Source organism: Balaenoptera borealis (genome assembly GCF_965194805.1).
Source record: "Balaenoptera borealis genome assembly, chromosome: 16".
Lineage (NCBI taxonomy): Eukaryota > Metazoa > Chordata > Mammalia > Artiodactyla > Balaenopteridae > Balaenoptera > Balaenoptera borealis.
This window is the reverse complement of record NC_138872.1, coordinates 38,066,441-38,086,027: the sequence shown is the minus strand read 5'-3', so window position 1 is coordinate 38,086,027 and position 19,587 is coordinate 38,066,441. Positions and strand designations below refer to the sequence as shown.

At 47.2% G+C, this 19,587-nt stretch overlaps 2 protein-coding genes across 5 annotated transcripts in view; one reads left to right on the top strand and one right to left on the bottom strand.

Moving 5' to 3' along the window:
* JAG1 (jagged canonical Notch ligand 1) overlaps positions 1-2,579 on the top strand; it is a 35,420-nt gene extending 32,841 nt beyond the window's left edge. For all 4 annotated transcript variants that reach the window (XM_082358990.1, XM_082358992.1, XM_082358991.1 and 1 more), the window contains one exon: positions 353-2,579. In XM_082358990.1, the coding sequence (XP_082215116.1) occupies positions 353-810 (458 nt within the window). In that variant the 3' untranslated portion in view covers positions 811-2,579. The remainder of the gene's footprint in view (positions 1-352) is intronic.
* A 10,394-nt stretch (positions 2,580-12,973) lies between these two features.
* The window catches only part of SLX4IP (SLX4 interacting protein), a 72,447-nt gene continuing 65,833 nt past the window's right edge, over positions 12,974-19,587 (bottom strand). The window contains 3 exon segments of the mRNA XM_082359132.1: positions 12,974-17,391; positions 17,393-17,858; positions 18,906-19,006. Coding sequence (XP_082215258.1) covers positions 17,143-17,391; positions 17,393-17,858; positions 18,906-19,006 — 816 coding nt within the window. The 3' untranslated portion in view covers positions 12,974-17,142.

The window sequence follows — 19,587 nt, the reverse complement described above, 5'->3', positions numbered from 1 at the left end:
CCCCGAGCATCACCGTTCTAGTGAAGCGACTTGCCGGGCGCAGGACCACTGGGGGCATTTGAGCCGTCCGTGCCGGGACCCTCTTTCTGATGGTTCTGAAAACCGGCTCCTCTAATGAGCTGCCTAAGTAGCCAGACTCCCCGTGACCGGCCCAGATGCTGTTCCGCACCAAGGTGGGAGCCTCTACGGGCTGCTGCTCGGCCTGGTCTCTCCAGGGATGCTGGATCTCTGAGGATGCTGGGAGGTGATGATGTGTGGTTGGGAAAGGGACTCGTCCCCACGCGCCCTTCTCAGGGACCAAGGACAGGGGAGCCGTGGGCGCGGGGCTCACGGGGGTGCCCCTGCCTTGCAGATTTCCTGGTGCCCCTGCTGAGCTCGGTCCTGACCGTGGCTTGGGTCTGCTGCCTGGTGACCGCCTTCTACTGGTGCGTGCGCAAGCGGCGGAAGCCCGGCAGCCACGCGCGCTCGGCCTCTGAGGAGAGCACCACCAACAACGTGCGGGAGCAGCTGAACCAGATCAAGAACCCCATTGAGAAGCACGGGGCCAACACGGTCCCCATCAAGGACTACGAGAACAAGAACTCCAAAATGTCCAAAATAAGGACACACAACTCGGAGGTGGAAGAGGACGACATGGACAAGCACCAGCAGAAAGCCCGCTTCGCCAGGCAGGCCACGTACACGCTGGTCGACAGAGAGGAGAAGTCCCCCCACGGCACGCCGGCCAAGCACCCGAACTGGACAAACAAACAGGACAACAGAGACCTGGAGAGCGCGCAGAGCCTGAACCGCATGGAGTACATCGTATAGCAGACGGCGGGCGGAGTCTGAGGGCGCCCGGGGTTCCTGAAGCTTCTCCAGCTGTCCTGTCGTGTTCCGGTCCCAGGCTGTCCTTGACGTAGAATCCCTGTGTTAATTTAAGTTCTGACAAGCTGGCTTACACTGGCAATGGTAGTTTCTGTGGTTGGCTGGGCAGCACTGCATCGCACAGCTATGCAAACACCAGGCCCCGGGGCCCTGGGGCCCCGCACCTGTCGGATCAGGCTCCCAGGAGAACACCCGGCCCCCCGAGGCCTCCAGCCTCCACTTCTGCCAGATGTCCCGATGGTGATGCAGTCTTAGGATCATAGTTTTTATTTATATTTATTGACTCTTGAGTTGTTTTTGTATATTGGTTTTATGATGACGTCCAAGTAGTTCTGTATTTGAAAAGTGCCTTTGCAGCTCAGAACCACAGCAACTATCACAAATGAGTTTATTATTTATTTTTTTTATTGTATTTTGTTGTTGTTGTTGGGGGAGGGGGACTTTGATGTCAGCAGTTGCTGGTAAAATGAAGAATTTAAAGAGGAAAAATGTGTCAAAAGTAGAATTTTGTATAGTTCTGTAAATAATTCTTTTTTATTAATCACTGTGTATATTTGATTTATTAACTTAATAATCAAGAGCCTTAAGACATCATTCCTTTTTATTTATATGTACGTGTTTAGAATTGAAGGTTTTTGATAGCGTTGTAAGCGTATGGCTTTATTTTTTTGACCTTATTTTCTTATTATGTGTTGCCTATAAGCCAAAATTAAGGTGTTTGAAAATAGTTTATTTTAAGACAATAGGATGGCCTTCTGTGCCTGGAATACTGGTGGAGTTTTTTTTTTTTTTTTTTTTTTTCGTACGACGTCAGATGTTTAAAACCCCGACTGAGGCAGTTTGAGAGTTAGTCTAGAACAAGTTTTTTGTTTTTTTGGTTTTTTTTTTTGCTTTAGACTTGAAAGAGACAGGCAGGTGATCTGCTACCGAGCAGTTTAAGGGAACAAGCTGAGCTATGACTAAACGTAGCCAAAACGTGAGTGGTTGAAGATCATTAAAGATATCAAATTAATTGTGTGAAGTTGGAAGCACACCAATCTTATCCTGTAAATTCTGATTTCTTTTCACCATTCGTAATGTAAGACTGAACCACTTGTAGATTTGATTTTTTTGTTGTTATCTACTGCATTTAGGGAGTATTCTCATAAGCTAGTTGAATACTTGAACCGTAAAATGTCCGGAAAGGTCACTGTTTAGATTTGCCAGAGTCCACTGCCTGCCTTAAGTGAGGAAATCAAAATGCTATGACGAAATTTAAGATCAAAAAGACTTACTAAAAACTGATTTCGTTGGTTCACCGTTAAGACCGTGAAGATCCTTTGTATTGTCCTGTTAGTGTTCTATGAACATAAACATACATCTTTGATGTGTTGTTCCTGGCAATAAATTTTGAAAAGTCATATTTATTAAATTTTTTTGTACGAAAACACGGACCAGTGTGGCCTCTTCTGAGCTTACGTAGTTCTGCCTGGCTCTGCCTTGTGCCTTTGCCACCGCCCTGGGTCTGTCCTGGTGACTGGGGTGTGAGAAGTAGGCTGTGCTTGACAGGGGCCCCCATCAAGAACGGAAAGCCTTTTCAGCCATAACATTCTTGAAACCCCGAGGGGCTGCTGTGAAGCTGGAGCTGTGAGCCCCGTCTTGGGGGCCTAGATGCCCTTGTTATTCGACAGCAAGTGTGAATACTGCTTGAATAAACACCACTGGATTAATGGCCTGCAGTGTGGACTGAATTGTTTTGAGCACTTGCGGGAACGCCCACCGCAGTAAAAGGGTTTTAAATAGCTTGGAATTGGTGCTGGGGGATAAGGAGGGAGCCTGGAGGCTTTCTCTTTTTTTTTTTCCCCTGGCTGGTTGGATGAATGTGGATGTCCTGCCTTCACTTGCAGACCACACCCTTGTGGCTTTTGTGCACCTTGTGCCTCTGGGCTGGTCTCCGCAGGAGGTGGCGGTTACAAGCTTCTGGGGTGAGGGTCCTTCTGCTCCTCACCACCTTGCTCCTAGGGAGTGCGCGAGTGGCTGGCCTCCCGTGCGCCCTTGGGGGTGCCGGGTGCCTGGCCTTCGTGAGGTGCCAGAGCCGGGCTGTTCCTACCTCTAAACGGCAGGTAAGCCGTGGTTATTGCTCGTGGCTGCTGGGGCCAGAGGCCAACAAGCCTGCCCCACGTGGCGGGGCGGGGTGGAGTGGGGGAAGCTTTGCCTCTGGCATCTCGGCACTGAGGGATGAACCGCCAGTGACAGGCACGTGGACAGCTTCCAGCAGCTTTGAGGAGTTGCCAGGAGTTCCCTCCTCTGGTTAGGAAGCCATAGCTTACCCTCCTCGGAGCTCTGACACCTAGGCTGTCACCCCCCTCCAGTCTTCATAGGATAACTCCAGCTGGAGGGACAAACTGAGCGGAGGGAAAAGCTACGGGGATGTTTATCTTTCTTCATTCTTGGGAAGCTTCTCTTTCTACCAGGCTAGGAGGTGTGTCCCGATGGGCATCTTGGTTAAGAATGGATGGCGGGTTGAAGTGTCCCTGGTTCCTTGTGCACGAGCGGAGGCCACCAGGGGAATCAGTCTGGGACAGAGTTTTGGCTTGGGGAGGGAGCGCGAAGGACCTGGACTGTGACGGGTCTGGGTTTCCACGGTGTCTCCCTGTCCTGGTACTGCGCCCTTCCCCCCATCACTGCTCTGCGGGGGTCGGGTCAGAGGGAGGGAGCAGTGCTTTCCCACTCCAGACCCCACGAGCAGGACAGTCTAAGTTCGAATGCTACCTTGCCCTGGTGGTTTGTAAACTTGGATTCTGCAGGACCCAGAATTCCCTGGGTAGTTGCCAAAGGCTTGTGTGCCAAGAAGAAAGTTTAATGAGCCTCTGCAATTCTTTATTCCAGGAGGGAAATGATCTTGTGATTGTTATTTTTAAGGAGCCTTCTATGCAGGACACGCTGGGTAGTGGAAAGGATGAGATGGTCTCATCTGGACACAGCTCAAAGCCAGGACCTTGGTCGTTAAGGGCGGTTGTCCCCTTTCTCTCCAGGCCCTGGTTATCCTGGGGGCGAGAATGTGCAAAAGAAGGGACTTAGAACCTTCCCCATCCCCTGGGAATGTTCTGTGCCCTCTGTAAGCAGGTCCTGGAAAACGAAGAATTTTCCGTCCAGAAACATGGCTAACTAGAACTCCAGCATTAGAACATATATATACCATGAAACTCCGGGAAAGCATCAGCTCGAAGTTGGTTGCTTTAGGATGGGACACTGTCCTGGGATTCTAGACTTATGTAACACGGAGTTAGAACAAGGGGGTATATCTTAACTAAAAGCCCAGTGAGACTGGGTGATGAGCAGAAGCGGAACTTGTAAGCTGGGGTGGGGTGTGTTTCTCTTAAATGCAGAGTCCCAGGCCTGGCCCATGATTCATAAGCGGGGCCTGGGAACCTGTATTTTCAACAAGCTGTCCCCTCCTCCCCCAATCCTCCCTGGTTTAGGTACAGCAAACTTTGAGAACAGCTTCACTAACATACTAAAGTACAAGCTCTTCCATTAATTCCAAGGCTTTTCCTCCTTGTTAAACTGAATTAAGTAGTCTGGAAGCTGGTTTGTTGCTCAATTGCCACCTGACATCATTTTTAAGTAAATTAATGACACCGCCCCTTGAACAAGTTGTGGTGTAAGAGCTTCATTTTATTGGCTGATCTGAGGGGGTCAGTGAGTCAAAGTTAACTTATTTGGTAATATTTCTTAGGTAGCAAAGAGCCCAAGGAACCAGATTGTGGGTTTCCCACATTTCTGAACGGCATACACCTGTCGACCCCAAAGTGAGCAAGTGTGCGGCTAAAAACCAGTTGCCTTTAAAGAAAAAAAAAGAAAAAGTCCCACCGGCCTGCAGAGGTTTGCAACTTGGGCTGAGCAAAGTTCCAGCAAAGTTTCCGCTTCGACGGCGGCTTTCTTTCTTGCCTCTACTGGGAATGAGAAACAGGAGTTCAGAGGTTCCCGGGCTGGGAAGACACACAAGTACTGGGTTATGGGAAGTCTCCTCCTGCTAATGTGTATTTATACTTTGTAAACTCTGATTCATCTGAGCATTGAAACAGAAATCTGCTTCCTGAGGTTCTGTTTTTAAATAGATAGTTTGCAAAAACAACAATTATTTTTCTTAGCATTTTTTTTTCCATCCCACAAGCAGCTAAACATGCCGGCTCGGGCTATGTCAGGCTCCAACTATGCCAACAGACAGCTTGGTCATCAGAGGTAGGAGGGTGCCCCGAGGCCGTTCCGTGGGGTTCTGGCCCCAGAAGTCTTAAAAACAAAGTTTAGAAACCATTAGGGCAATCGTGTTGTGTCACTTTAAGTCCATGAGATATTCCTGGGTCTATTAAGAATAACGAATTTCCCTTTGTGAACAACTGCCTTCTGATGGTGGTTAAAAGTAAGGGCAAGTGGGGGTGATGCTCGCAGGGCTGTGGGTACCGCTGCCTGGCACAGACGGGCCTGCACACCTGCATGGCACCCTCTGAGATGGTGTCACGAGGGTGCGGCTCCCTGGCCTTGGACATGAATTCTACCTGTGTCACTTGCTCCCGCATGCCAGGCACAGCCTCCTGGCTGACAGTGTGTTTCTTTCAAGTCCCAGGCGGCTTTTACAAGTCTTAAATTCTGTATCATTATGCATGGGCCCAGTATTAACCTGTGATATGAAAGTTGGGGAAATTAACTTCGAGAGTAAAGGCTCTTAAACCCAATGAGAACCTTGAATCGAGGCCTCCCCGCCGCCCTGCCCCGCCCCCTGCAACTGTCCACATCAGGACACCCAAGGGTTGAATTACGCCGAGAGCAAAAGCAGATGCCAGCAACATGAAAGTAACAGCTTTGTTTCAAAGAGAAGCTCTTCTGGCAGGGACAGTGGGGCTCCTCCACGATCCCCAGGGGAACACAAGTTAGCAGCTGGCTTCCTAATGACTACTCAGCACCCAGACGGGTTGGCCCTCGGCTCTGTTTTGCACCTGAAGAGTGAAAAGCTGCTTTCCTTCATCCTTTCTGAGAAATGTGCAGTTGAAAAGCCTTCACTGGAGACTCGCCAGGTATTAATGCAATCGGTGACCTTACCAGTGAAAGGATCCATCCCTCCTTACTTTCCCAGAAGGGGAAGCTGAGGCCTAGAGAGGATCAGGGACCTGTCCCAGGCCACACAGAGTTAGCAACAGCCAGGACTAGAACCTGGGGCTCCTGCTAGCTGGGCTGCTGCGTTTTCTGCGTCTTCCGGGGATTTGCCAGGTTTATGTCCAGATCCTGCCCTGGATGTGATTTTCAAAGGTAAAGAATTGGGAGATCAGCAATTAACAAAAAGGGAGGCTGCAGGAAGCTGCTGTAAAGACAGTGGCGTTGATCTGAGCTGTGCCTTCTCTGGGCTTTGCCTAGAAAGTGACATCTTTATAAATCCGTGAGCAACAGATATTTTCCAAACCAAAGGCAGATGAAGACGCATCCCTTTGGAGGTGATTTCCTTGTTCTTGGGCAGCTTCACATGTCCTTTTTAGTTTCTGCTTCATAGAATTAGAAGATGAATCGCAGGAAAAGAGGCTCAGAAAGGAAAGCAAGTGACAGCCCCCTATATCCTACTCCTCCCTGTGCGTTGCACACATGTGCACGCCCTTCCACAGGGGTTTTCAGGATGATCACGACGCTCTCAGTGTCTGAGGCAGTTGGGAGGGTGCCGGCCACTGTCAGGTGATTTGCAATTACAACAGGCCTCCTCTCACACCCCCTAACCACGCTTGCCTCCTGGGCAGGCTACGTCCAGGTTATGGAGCAAAAAGCCCCTGAGCAGCTAAAAAGATGAAAAGCCAAGGCAGTTGAACATGATGCCACGCCACGACGGGGTGCAGCCACGCCATGACGGGGTGCAGCGGGGCTGGCACAGACGCACCTGGGAGTTTCTGGAACCGCCCGTGGGCCGCTCTGCCTCTTCCACCAACACCTGTGCTCTCCCCACCCACCGAGGAGGGATGGGAGCGGGTCCCACATCTCTAACCTGTTTGTCATGTTGGGGAGGCCAGAATTAGGCGTAGTATGCTAAAGTTTCCTATGCGCTGAGGCACCAGCGCCGACCAATTCGGGAAAACTCCATCCTGGGGACAGAAATGTCACCCCTCCAAGTTCAGGACATGGACAACCAGATACCCTCAGGGGGCTCTCTGGCTTGGCAGGGATGGTTTTTGGAAGTGTTTTTGAAAGAATCCAAGGCACAAAACAGAAAGGAAGGGCACAAATGTGAAACAGCTACAGTTTTGCACAAAACTAAGGACATGGTGGCTGAGATGTGAAGGAAAGGGAGTGGGAGGGACGAGTCAGGCCTCCCCACCCGCTCTGCCCTCCCAGGACCCAAGGCCGGTAACTCGGCCTTTGCTTCCTGTGCATTCTCGGTCCAACACTCAACAAAAGAGGCCCTGAACAGAATGTAAATTGATGCAGCCACTATGGAAAACAGTCTGGAGGTTCCTTAAAAAACTAAAAATAGAGCTAAGCATATGATCCAGCAATCTTACTCCTGGGCATATATCTGGAAAAGATGAAAGCTCTAATTCGAAAAGATACATGCACCTAAATGTTCATAGCAGCACTATTTACAACATCCAAGACATGGAAGCAACCTAAGTGTCCAGCAGATGAATGGATAAAGCAGACGTGGTGTATATATATGCAATGGAATATTACTCAGCCACAAAAAAAGAATGAAATATTGTCATTTGCAGCAACATGGATGGAGCAAGAGATTATCACACTAAGTGAAATAAGTCAGACAGAGAAAGACAAATATCATATGATATCACTTATATGTGAAATCTAAAAAAAATAATACAAATCAACTTATTTGCAAAACAGAAACAGACTCACAGACATAGAAAAGAAACTTATGGTTACTAAAGGCGAAAGGGAAGAGGGAGGGATAAATTAGGAGTATACGATTAAAAGATACATACCACTATATATAAAATAGGTAAACAACAAGGATTTACCATATAGCACAGGGAACTATATTCAATATCTTGTAATAACCTATAATGGAAAAGCATCTGAAGCTGTACACCTGAAACTAACACAATATTATAAGTCAACTATAGTTCAATTTAAATAGATAGAAAGGCCCAAACATCTCCTCCTGGGTGCTCTGCCTCCAACTGGGCCTGTCACTTTCACCTTCTCGGGCACAGGGCCAGGCTGAGCACTGAGCCGTCAGGGGCCTGCACTCTGAAGTCGCACTTCCTTGATTCCCCTGCAGCTATTCCTTCCCAACTCCTGGCGTTAGTATTTTCTGCCTGGGTGGCGTGAGGCGCACACTAGAGCGGCCCAACAGCAATTTCTGGGCTTTGGGTTTGGACAGGCCTGGATTCTAGGCTCTGCCACTTACCAACTCGGGGAAAGTTTCCAAAATTCTCTGTGCCTCAGTTTCCCCAACTGTGAAATGGTGATAAGAAATGTGTGCCACTGTTAGTATTCATGAAAAAGGGCCGCAGGAAGAAAGAACGCTGCTCTCGGTATTTCTCTTAGCATCTCATGAGACCAGAGAGTCCATTAAAAGATGAAGGAATCCAGCTAGATTTCAGTGACAGCCTCCGCTCTCACCATTGAACTGGGCCCCTGTCAGAGAAGAGCCAAGGGCTGCTGGATCTGGTGGTAGATGGCTCCCAAAGACTCCTGGTCCCTGGTTCTTTGACCAAACCCTAATCTAAGTCCTACTGTGAAGGGATTTTTCAGACCTAATTAAAGTCCCAAATTCAGTTAGCCTTAAAATATGGAGATTATCCCAGTGGGGCTGACCTAATCACAGGAGCTTTAAAAGCAGGGAGTTTTCTCAGGCTGGTCACAGAAGGAGAAGTCAGAGAGATTCAAAATATGAAAGAGATTCAGCACAAGGGGTTTCTCCATTACTGAGATGGAGGGGTAGGCATGTGGCAAGGTCCTGAGAACAGCCAGGAGATGCTGAGCAAACCCCCCGGCCAACCACCAGCAGGACCCCAGGGCTCTTAGTCTCACAGCTGCCAACAACCCAAAGGAGCCTGGAAGTGGGTCTTTCACTAGTCGAGCCTCCAGATGAGGACACAGCCCAGCTGACACCTTGATTCCAGCCTTCTGAGACCCAAAGCGGAGGACCCAGCTAAAAGGTGTCAGGAACCGAGATAATAACTATGTGTTGTTTAAAGCTGCTAGTTTGTGGTAACTTGTTACGCAGCAACAGCAAACCAATGCAGGCCTCTTGTAAAGGGGATGGCACCAGGCTGTGTCTGGTGTGGGTGCTATACCATATTTGGTTCTGACTATATAAATCGTGGACTTTTTCCTGGATCAGTTCAGTGTCTGCTACCAGTGTTGCAGATAGAAAAGCTCATTTAAGACAAGAATAAACTACAGGATCACAAAAAATCTTGGTGCCCAATTAAATTCTACAACAGTGTATGGTCTGAGAATGTAGATGACCCGCTATAGCCTCTAAACCATACTAATAGAACATAGTTCTTCCATATCCATCCTCTTCACTGTTTTATAAGATTAAGGCCAAACAAGGTAAGCTCAGGTGCCTGGCCTTGCAGGACTCCAGGACACACCGTCTTGGGCCAGTTTTCTCTCCTCATGAAACGTGATAATGTCTGACTCCTGTTTCCTTGCTGATGCTTTCAGTGGACTGGACGTCTCAGGATCACTTCGTAATGCCTTTCCCTGTAGGGATATTCCTTCCCTGGCTGTCCTCACTGAGCTGTGACCCTCTCCTCTGCACTGAAAGGGGCTAAATGTCGAGCCCAACTTTCTCTCCCACCATCTCCTCTCTCCTCAGTTTGTGCTCTGATGGTGGGTGCTGGCCTGGGTGGGCATGCAAAGCCAGTGGCAGAAAGTGAAGATTCTCTCAAGTATGGTGCACTTTTCTAAAACATTACTAGGACCTAGAATTAGACCTTACGAACACGAGGAACAACAGCCAGAGTCGTTTCTGCAACCAGGACCCAGAACATGCGATTTGATAAACTGGTACCGAGAAACACTGTCTTCAAGAGAAAGGAAGGCCAATCTGATGTAGAAAATTCACAGACGGACTGAGAGTCTGCTTGTCTTTGAGCCTGTACAGAGACTTCAGGTGAGATCCAGAAGGTTCTTCCAGCTGGAGATTCTTATTAGCATCAAAACAAGAACTCCAACAGCACACCCCCTGCAGTTCTGACACAGAGAGTACTTCTTCCCACTGGAGAGCTACCTGAGGATGCTTTTCTAGCTGCCCCGGGCTCTGCCCAGGTAGGCTCCACCCTGCTCTACAGGTCGCTGAGCTGAGCAGGAGGCGCTGGGGAAGGGCTCACAGGCAAGCATTTTAAGGAGAATATATTACACAAAGCAAAGCAGGGTTGCTGTTTCACAAGCCCCCATTCGCGCTGACATCATTTTGGGAAGGTCTTCCAGGCCCCTCCCACCGGGACACATCCCAAACGCACAGCCTGTGTGTCACGTCAGGCCTGGAGGTCGCCCTAATTTACCATTCCCCCTCCTCCCACCGACAACAGGAACGGATGGGCTGGTCTTAGTCCTCCCAGGCACCCACAGTGGGTTTGGGAAAGAGCCCTCCACATTCTTCTCACCAGCTGAGCATGTGAAGGAGGAACTGAAAAGGCCTTAGGAGCCACTGGGCCCAGAAAAACCCCCTAGCCAATCCATCACCTGCCTCCTCTGGAGAAGGGTCTGCCTGTCCATCCTGCAAATCCAGGGGCACGTGGAGAGAGGGGTGTGAGGCAGTGGGGGAAGTGAGGGCTGAGGCTGTGTCCCGGAGTGTGTGTGTGTCCATGTGTGTCCACCAGTGTGTGTATCCATGTGCGTGTGTCCGTGTGTGCGTCGATATGTGTACGTGTCCGTGTGTATGTCTATGAGTGCGTGTGTCCACAAGTGTGTGTCTGTGTGTGTCCGTGAGTGTGTGCGTCGATGTGTGTGTCTAAGCGCAGAGACAGGACTGGTAACAGAAGAACAGGCAAGAGGGCGTGGGAGACTGGGCCCTTATTTATAAAAGCTCTTCTGCCCTGAAGCAAGTCAAACTCCCTGCTGAGAAGCTGCTTTTTCCTCCTCCCTTTTGAGTCTTCTTGCTGAACTGACCTCTCCCCCACAGAGGTCAGGGCTCTGCTCACCCTGGGCACCTCGCCTTCTGGGGCTGGATCGCCTTGGAAGCCCACAGAGGAGAGAATTCTTCAGCTCTAATTTCTGAGAGAAAAAGCTATAGTAAATCTCGTGAAGACGCTGTTTGTTGTTTTTTTTTTTAAAGAAATATATGCACGTTATGATCTTTGGGGAACTGTGGAAAGAACAGAAAGCAAACATGAAAGCTGTATATCACCGGAGTCTCCTCCCACAGCCTGCTTCACCACCTAAAATAAATCAGTGTGGGTAATGAATGAGGTTTTAAGAAATGTAACTGAACTTAAAATACAAGGTCAGCATCTCATCCTAGGTAATCCTTTAGAGGATGAGAAATTCTCCTGATTTTCCCACAGGGTTATTTCAGATGCGTTTTCTGAGCCAAACTATTTTAAAAGCGTTCTTTCTTCCACTACCCTGCCAAATGTGAACTTGAGATTCACACGCACTTTTCGAGAGCTTATTAACGATATTAATGATCGTGGATCAAAGGCAAACCCCAGACAATTATTTAGGTGCTTTAAAAACTCATCTTCTGTACGAGGGTAACAATTTCTCAGTGCTGGCAAAGATGAAGGTAGCCTCATGTGTCGGGTCTAAAGCAGCAGAAGTAACGTAGGGGGCCTCCGGGAGAAAAGAGAACACGTCCCTTGTAGGATTAAAACTTACGCCTATTGATACCTTGTCACCTAAGCCCTTCCCATTTGTTTGAAAGTAGGCCCATTTCTCATTTGCAGAAAGCCTCTCTTCTAAAGGATACTCAGCTCTTCGCAGACCCTGCCTCTTTTAACATCCAGTTAAACACACTCAAACCTCCACCGCCACTTTTATTTATTTTTTGGCCACATCTCACGGCTTGCAGGATCTTAGTTCCCCAACCAGGGGTCCAACCCGTGACCCCTGCAGTGGAAGCGCGGAGTCTTAACCACTGAATGGCCAGGGAAGTCCCTACCCCCGATTTTAAACAATAGTTCTTAACTATGGCATCTCATGAGAACTTGAGGAGCTTTTAAAACTGCCAATGCCTAGGCCAATAGAAGCTACCCAGGTAATTCCAATTTCAGTGTCAAGAACCCATTTTTAAACGGATGGTGAAATTAATACACGGAGTGGTACGCTTACCTCGGGGCTCTATGGAGGCAAGTGTGGTACTTAAACTATCAGAGATTATTTAACAGATGAAGAAACTGAGGCCCGGGAGGTTAAGTGACTTGTCCCCAAATACACGAACCAATTGGTGGTAAAACAGCAGGGCTGTCAGCAGCACCAGGCAGGGCAGGGCAGCTTTCCTGGGCCGGCCACACACGGCACCCATGACCAAAACGGCAAGAAAAAATGGGCTTTGCTTTGTCGAGTGTAGCGGTTCTCAGCATTTCACATACAGCTTTCAGATGTATCTTTCCAACCTGATATTGAAATGCTTCTGAAAAATTATGTACAGGATCTGAGGGGAAATATATTTACAAGCAACCAGAGAGGCCTGGGATCCTGTCATAAAAGGCAGTGCAGAGAAAGAGTCAGCCCAGGGCTTCATTCGGTGCTGAACTAGGACTAAATTCACTTCGAAAATGGAAATGAATCCACTTGGGAAATGTCAAGATTCTCTGGAAAGGAGTCAAGGTCACATACTTTAACCCCTCACGAGAGGAGTCTATCTTGGCTCACAACTGGGAGCAGAAGCGGTAACATAGCTGCAGTGTAGAGACCACCCCAAGTCTTACGGGCCAATTTAATCACAACATCCCGCACAAGATGTTCCAGACCTAAATCTTTAGGGCCAATGGTTCAAATGAAGAGCCCCTTTGATTATTTTAACACAGTCTTCAAAACCTCAGAATTGCTTCAAGGCGGAAAAAGTCTCCAACCAATAGAACATAATTTTATAAATAGCATGTTCAGAAAAGGGCATTCTGAATGTATATTCCTTGGGGTTAATTCACTCGCTTTAAAGAAAAGTGACATACACTAATTTACTTTTTTAAAACAATTTTACTTTTTATTCATAAAACAGGCTCATTTACGCTACATACTAGTTTCATCCCCTAGGCATGCACAACTATTTAAACTATTTTAGCAGTTTAAACAAAACAAATGAGAGGATAAGGCTAATGGGAGAAGGGAGCTCTCCTGGTGATGTCTGCAGTGTTTGGCTTCCTACCTTGACTGAAGAAAGTTTATTCTGGGGATCTGTCAAATCCATACCTTTAGTTGCCTGGTCAGGTGCTTGCGGATCAAATGTATGGTTTCACTGATTTTTGTTTAATTAACAAGATTTTTGATAAGTAACTGTAACAGCAATCATCAGGTAATATCATGCTGCATAATACAACTTATGTGATTTTAAATCCAACCCCGGTACTGAGCAGTTCTCGACAATTAAAGGCAATAATTTCATCCACTCAAGTTCCCTCTGTTAAGCTACACGTTGACATGTATTTGTTCCTTGCCTTGTTAAGTAAACAAAGAAACCAAATTAGAGGGAGTTCTGCAGATTTCTGAGAATTTAATTGCATCATGAATTGTAATACCAATGATATACATGGTTAGACTTCTGCCCTGATTTTCTGAATTAACTTCATTTTACAACGCTTAATTTATTTTGTACCAAGGAAGACTTTAAACTGTTTAACAGAAATCAGCTTAACTTTGATTTCTTACTTGTTGCAACGCGTTTCAATTCATTTGTGTTTCAATAACAACGTTTGAAGTCTCTTGTCTTGACAAACCAAGCGTGGAAATTTCCTCATAAGAGAAAAGAAGAAATTAAAAGGATTTCCATACTCAAGCCACAGCACAGCACACTGAATAGAGAGGTTTTGGCTCTTAGGAAAGCCAAAGGAAGGCCACTCACCAGAATTTTGTGGAGATATTACAGTGGGTCCTGCCAAGAAGGAATTCAAGGAAACTGGGAACGGCCACACCGTGATCCCAGGCCACTCGCTTGGGTACAGAGGTTTCCTTCCCTTACGTGCTCTGCTCTCTCTGAGCTCTTTCTGAAATCAAAAGCCACTGATAGGCACAACAATTCATGCTAAAGTCCAAACATGACACTGAGAGCAAACAAATTAACTGTGATCCCATTGTTGTCCCCAAGATATACCCTGAGATATCTCATTCAGAAAGAAGCTATATTCTCCAAAAATCAAAATACAGAGAGTTTTTGTGACTCTTGCTTTTTATAAAATGAAATACATTTTTCCTATTTTTTTCATTTAAAATAAGTGAGCACAAAAGCTGCAGCATTTACTCCTCTCTCCCCAAATGTTTGCTCCTTTGCAGTTAGCAATTTATATGCATATCTGGATGACAGTTAACCTCCAGAGGCAAAGAAAAGAAAAATGTGTAAGAAAAGTCACACTGACTGTTCTCAGACATTTGTGGACATTAAAAAAAAAAAAAAACAACCAACACCAATCTATTAAAAAGTCATTTGAAAGCACCTGGAGGTGACGTAGAAGCCATGACATCGAGAAAGTTAGGGAGTTCAAAGTTATAACATTAATCAAATTGGATCCATATTTCTTCCAAGCATCAGACTTACGGGAACTTGACTATACATTTAATTTGCTTTATTAAGTAAGTGGTTGAAGAACTTATTCTTTTTAACTAAGAATACTGACAAGGTCTCAGATTTTCAGATGCTGGAAATTATTAAGATTATTAAGAATATCAAAACACACCCACTTCTGGCAGTAGAGAACCAACTCTTCATTTCCCACCTAATAAGCAACAAAAAAAAACCTGGCAGCCCTTTTCCACTCTGTACTTCCAAATATCCAAAGAATCAAAGCACCACTCAAGTAACAAGAGATCCAGGGGTGTTTCAGACATGTGGAAGGAAAATGCTTAAAGGTGAAATTCCTCAAACACATGCCCTATTGCGGAAGCAGAGAGCTGTTCCCTCTGTTAATCCTGATAAAAATCCCATGTACATGATGGCTGTGAGAAAGACCCTATCTATCTACAGCCAAAGGTGCTATTTTCCCTCTAGATCACAGTCATTGTTACGTCCACAAATACACCAAACTCTAAAACAAGACTTTTCTTGAAGGACGATCACTAAGCGTGTTAAGTATTGGCTTTAACCACCAGGCCTAGGTTAACTAATGAAATAAAAACTCGATAAAAACTTTCTCTGGTGCCTCTAGTTCAAATATCTCCTAGTTCTGGGGTAGGCAGCAGCTATTGGAATGGCTCTTTTTAATTCCAGACTCTTCCAGGGAGCTCATTGTTTCTTGGCCTATTCCCTGGGTTACTATTTGTGCCCTCTCTGCTTAAACTGTTCCAGTAATTGTTTAAGGAGATTCAATGACACACTGTGGTTCTGTCTTTAGTGAAGCGCACACCGAGAATAGCATCGCTCTAAGAGAGGGGCCCAGGATGGGCCATGTTCTGCCACCTTCTCAGGAGGTTTCCACCCTGTGTAGTCTGCCCCTATTGGAGGAGCAGAATCTGCTCCACTGTGGTTGGTATTCTGTTGGGCTCCCTCTCCTATAGAATCCTGTGACTGGAATCACCTGGGGCAGGAAAAAAGCTAAGTGGGAAGAGGAAGGGGCATCAGTGGGCGGGGCCGTGTTCCTGGTGGGGGTGGTGAGGCTGGGACCATAGGAGGGGAACAGGCTACCAGGAGAGTCTGGAACATCAAAGGCCTAGCACCTGTATCCACGGCCAGGTATGGCAAGCAAGACTTAGCTTCCTGACGCAAAATGATGCCATGAAATATGGTTGCCTCTTAATGAGCCTTGCCCTGCAATCTAAGAGGGGAAAGGAGAGTGGGGAAGGACACAATGAGCTGGGAGAAACCACTAATTAATCTTAAGCATGAACTTACACTGTGTCTACTTCCATATTCTTTTATATTGTTGGGCTTTTTCTGGGTTATTTTTTGCTAACTCCTACACTTTGGGGAATATACTTGATTTTCCTTGTTACTAGGGAGGTACTACTTCAAAGCACCACCCAATGTTGAGCAGGAAAAAAGATACATTTGATGGGTGACCTTTGCATATGGTTTCTTCCTTATTTTAGAATGAAACTGGGTTAAGAAAATCTACTGTAGGTGTCCATCCAAAATTAGTCATTGCTATGATTCACTATGTGACATTTCAGCAAGCCCACTGGAGACAACAGTGGGTGATACTGCAAATGGAAGGCTCCTGGTTTGAAATTTAAACTGCCTGTGAAGCCTTCCAAGTGGAAAACTGCAAACTCTGGCTGCTGAGTTCCACTTGGGTTCTGGTCTGTCCTGAACTTAAACCAGAATCTTAGAGGTGGCGGCAAGGGCAGGGACATGCCTGAGCTACAAGCAAGAACAAGCTTCTCCCACATCTTCCCCTAATGTTGGGCTGAATTGTATGTAAATGTCCTGCAACTCTTAGGATAAAGTCACAGCTCCCTGGGCTCTGTGGCCGCCCTGCTTAAGAAGCTGGGAACAGAGTGACTCATACACTGAACCCAGGTGCTTTACAGGTTTGAGGGAGCATGATGGGTGCATGTCCACACGTGGGCCCCTGCTGATGCGCTGGAGGCCAGAATTGCCAGGCTGGAGGAGATCAACACTAGGGAGTCTCCAATTAACCCGGTGGTTCTCGAACGTGGGCAGGTTTCAGAATCCCCCCCGAGTTTCTCATTCTGTAGGTCTGGGTGGGACCCAGGCTCTGCATTTCTTCCACAGATTCAGACCATGATGCTGGTGCCACAGGCAGATAGTGTGAACCGCTAGCCTGTTCCTCCACTGCTGCCCTCCTCAGGCTGAAGGGCAGGAGAACTGACCAGCAGCACCGTGGCCCATCGTGTGGTCCGTACAGGGATGTGACAAGGAGGCACAAGATTGGTTTCTTCATGCGGTTCCTCCATGGACACTGTCACTGCCAACAAAGCGAGTGGCTATTTATCATTAAAGTAAATTTCTGAAGACAGTTATAAAGTGTGAATGAGAAAGTAGCAATGCTGTCAGAACAGGCATGTAGGCTCCTGGAGGCCGCTGCTTTGAAAGCTGACCCCAATGCAGGTATATATTTTCTATTTGAAACAATCATCCGAATTCCTTTAAAATCACGGCATCTAGACAGACTGCTCGTTTGTCACAGGCTTGGCCACTATATCCTCAACTACGAGTTTGCAATCTTCTTCCGTAAGTTAGTGGCCTCTTTCGTACTTCTTTCTTTTCTTGCTTGGGCTGCCCTGAGTCGTAGCTAATCTTTCAGTGTTTGTGGCTGAGCCGGTTTGCCGTGCCTGCCCTGGCTTATTTTTCATAAGATGTCTGGAGGAGAGATTTTCCAAAGCATGCAACTCTTCATTAGACGCGGTTTCTGCCAAATCTCGTTTCAAAAGTAACCCCGGATCTGACAGCTCCGAAGTTGGCAAAACCTTGACAGCTTTGCTTTTTTTCCACTATTATTTCCCTCGGGACTAATCGATCACTTCCAAGAGAAGCTCTCTTGCGGTGGTCGGCGTCTTCCACAGAGCCGCGGCTCCTGCGTTTCTGTTGCGCTCCGGCCCCTCGTGGACTTTGTTTTGGACCCGGCGATGCTGACTCACAGCTACAGACGGGGCTCCCGCGAGGAAGCCCCGTCTCTAACCGCGCCCCAGGATGAGGTTTCTGCTGGCTGCTGGTGCCTGCTGGCGGGGGCTGATGAACTCTCTCCAGCTTCGGAACAGGAAGCCCCCGGTGGCTCTCAGCTGCGTTTATGAAAGCCTTCGCCTGTCCCGCGGCCGGGGGACTGGATGGGGCCTCGCTGTCCCCCCTCTTCCGTGCTACCTCTGCAATCACTGAGCCACTGGATGTTCCCACACTGTTCCTGCTGCTCCGTGATCTGCTCACGACGCTCCTTTTTGTTTCAGTTCTGTTTACACTAAAACAAAGAAAGATTTTTTGGTTTTGTAAAGCTGTAATGGCCAGGTTTCCTCCAGATCCCCCTTGTCACACTTCTTACACTTGAAGCAGGACGCATGTGCTACTCTCCTTTCTCCTCACCCCTCGGCCAATCTAGGAACATCCCCAAGTGTATATTTACATGCAGACCGGATCAAGCAAGAGCCATCACATTTTCCAGTACACGAGGACACACTTTATTTATCGATCACTGGGTTATCAATGGAGTTATGATGGAGTTCATATTTTAACTAAGGCTGAGAGGCATTCATTTCAGATGTTAAAGATCAATATTGCCTACATTTAATACATTGATTTTTTTCCCAGAAGTAAATGCTCAAATACATCCAAAGCACAGGCTCTCTCTGTGTGTGTGTATGTATAAGAACATGCTTGTACATACACAAACCCCTTTTCTACAACACACATACAACTGATAATGCAAACTGCACTCTAAGTAAGTGTGAAATTCACTTGGAGGAGCAGGATAGAAGCTGCCCAGGGAGAATTCAGAGACTGGAGCCTTGTGAATGGCAAGAAGTTTCTTAAACCACCAAACCCGAAATATTGAGACTAAAATATTTCTTTAGGCTAAGCTTTAGTCTGGGAACCAATACGTATGTCTGTGTTCTTACTGTTGCTTTGAGGGGCCCGAGGATTATCACAATGACACGAGGGTCAGAACAGGCACCTTTAGGAAAGGAGTGTATTTTTTCAGATCTGTCTGGGGTTGCTCGGAAAGTTGTACGAAATACCCTCAACAGGTGCTTTTCATCTTCAAAGCGCTCGTCATTAATTACTCTCTGCAACACACCTGTGAAGCAAGGCCTTGCTCCCCACTGTCCAGAAAGCGAGAGAAAAAGAGTTTGGAAGGAGGAAAAGCCAGTCTGTGACTTAGAGTAGGGTCAGCGCCAGAGGGGCTTCTGTGATTAGGGTCCGAGCACTCCTGCTGAATTCTAGACCTCGTGTCATGTGCCAGTCCATACAGACAGTCCAGAGGGAGGAAAAGGAAACTCGTGGGACCTACAGGTCTTGCAGAGCGTTTCTCCTGAGCTCTGCGCCAGGAAGAAGCGGCCTCTCCACGCACGCTGCACGATCCTCCGACGCTCCTTGGAGAGCTCTTCCCGGCTATTCCAAAAGATAACAAAAGTTCAACCAGAAATCTATTAGCTGAACAGGAGGAAAAACAGTTCCACTCCAAATGCCCCAGTGAACAGATTTCATTTGGTGAGGACTGGATGAAACTACGTCGTGTTAAGCTATTCTAATGTTTTTTGGTTTAGAAATTTTTGGTAAATTGTCACTTCCCTTGGATTCCCAGCACACGTTTCATACAAGAACGTGCACCACAAACGTGCAAGGCGGTGATTCCAAGCCATCTGGGAACTCTCGGCCACCATCTGGTATCTCTGTGGCCCTGTGACGACGCCCAGAGTCAGGAACCAGGCAGCCGTGTGACTGTGGGCCTGACCTTCCGGAGAGACCCGGTGGCACAGTGGTCTGTACCCTGATGAGCCTCAGAATTCTTACATTTTCTCTATTGACAAAAATGCAAAATATGGCTTTTGCAATACTCAAGACAGTGTCAAGAGTTAAGCCTTTCAATACGGGTACTTTGAAAACTGGAGTTTGTAATCTTGGTTACAAAAAAAAAAAACTGGGAGGTTTTTTTTTTCCTTAAACTGACAGCACTAACATGGTTTTAGATA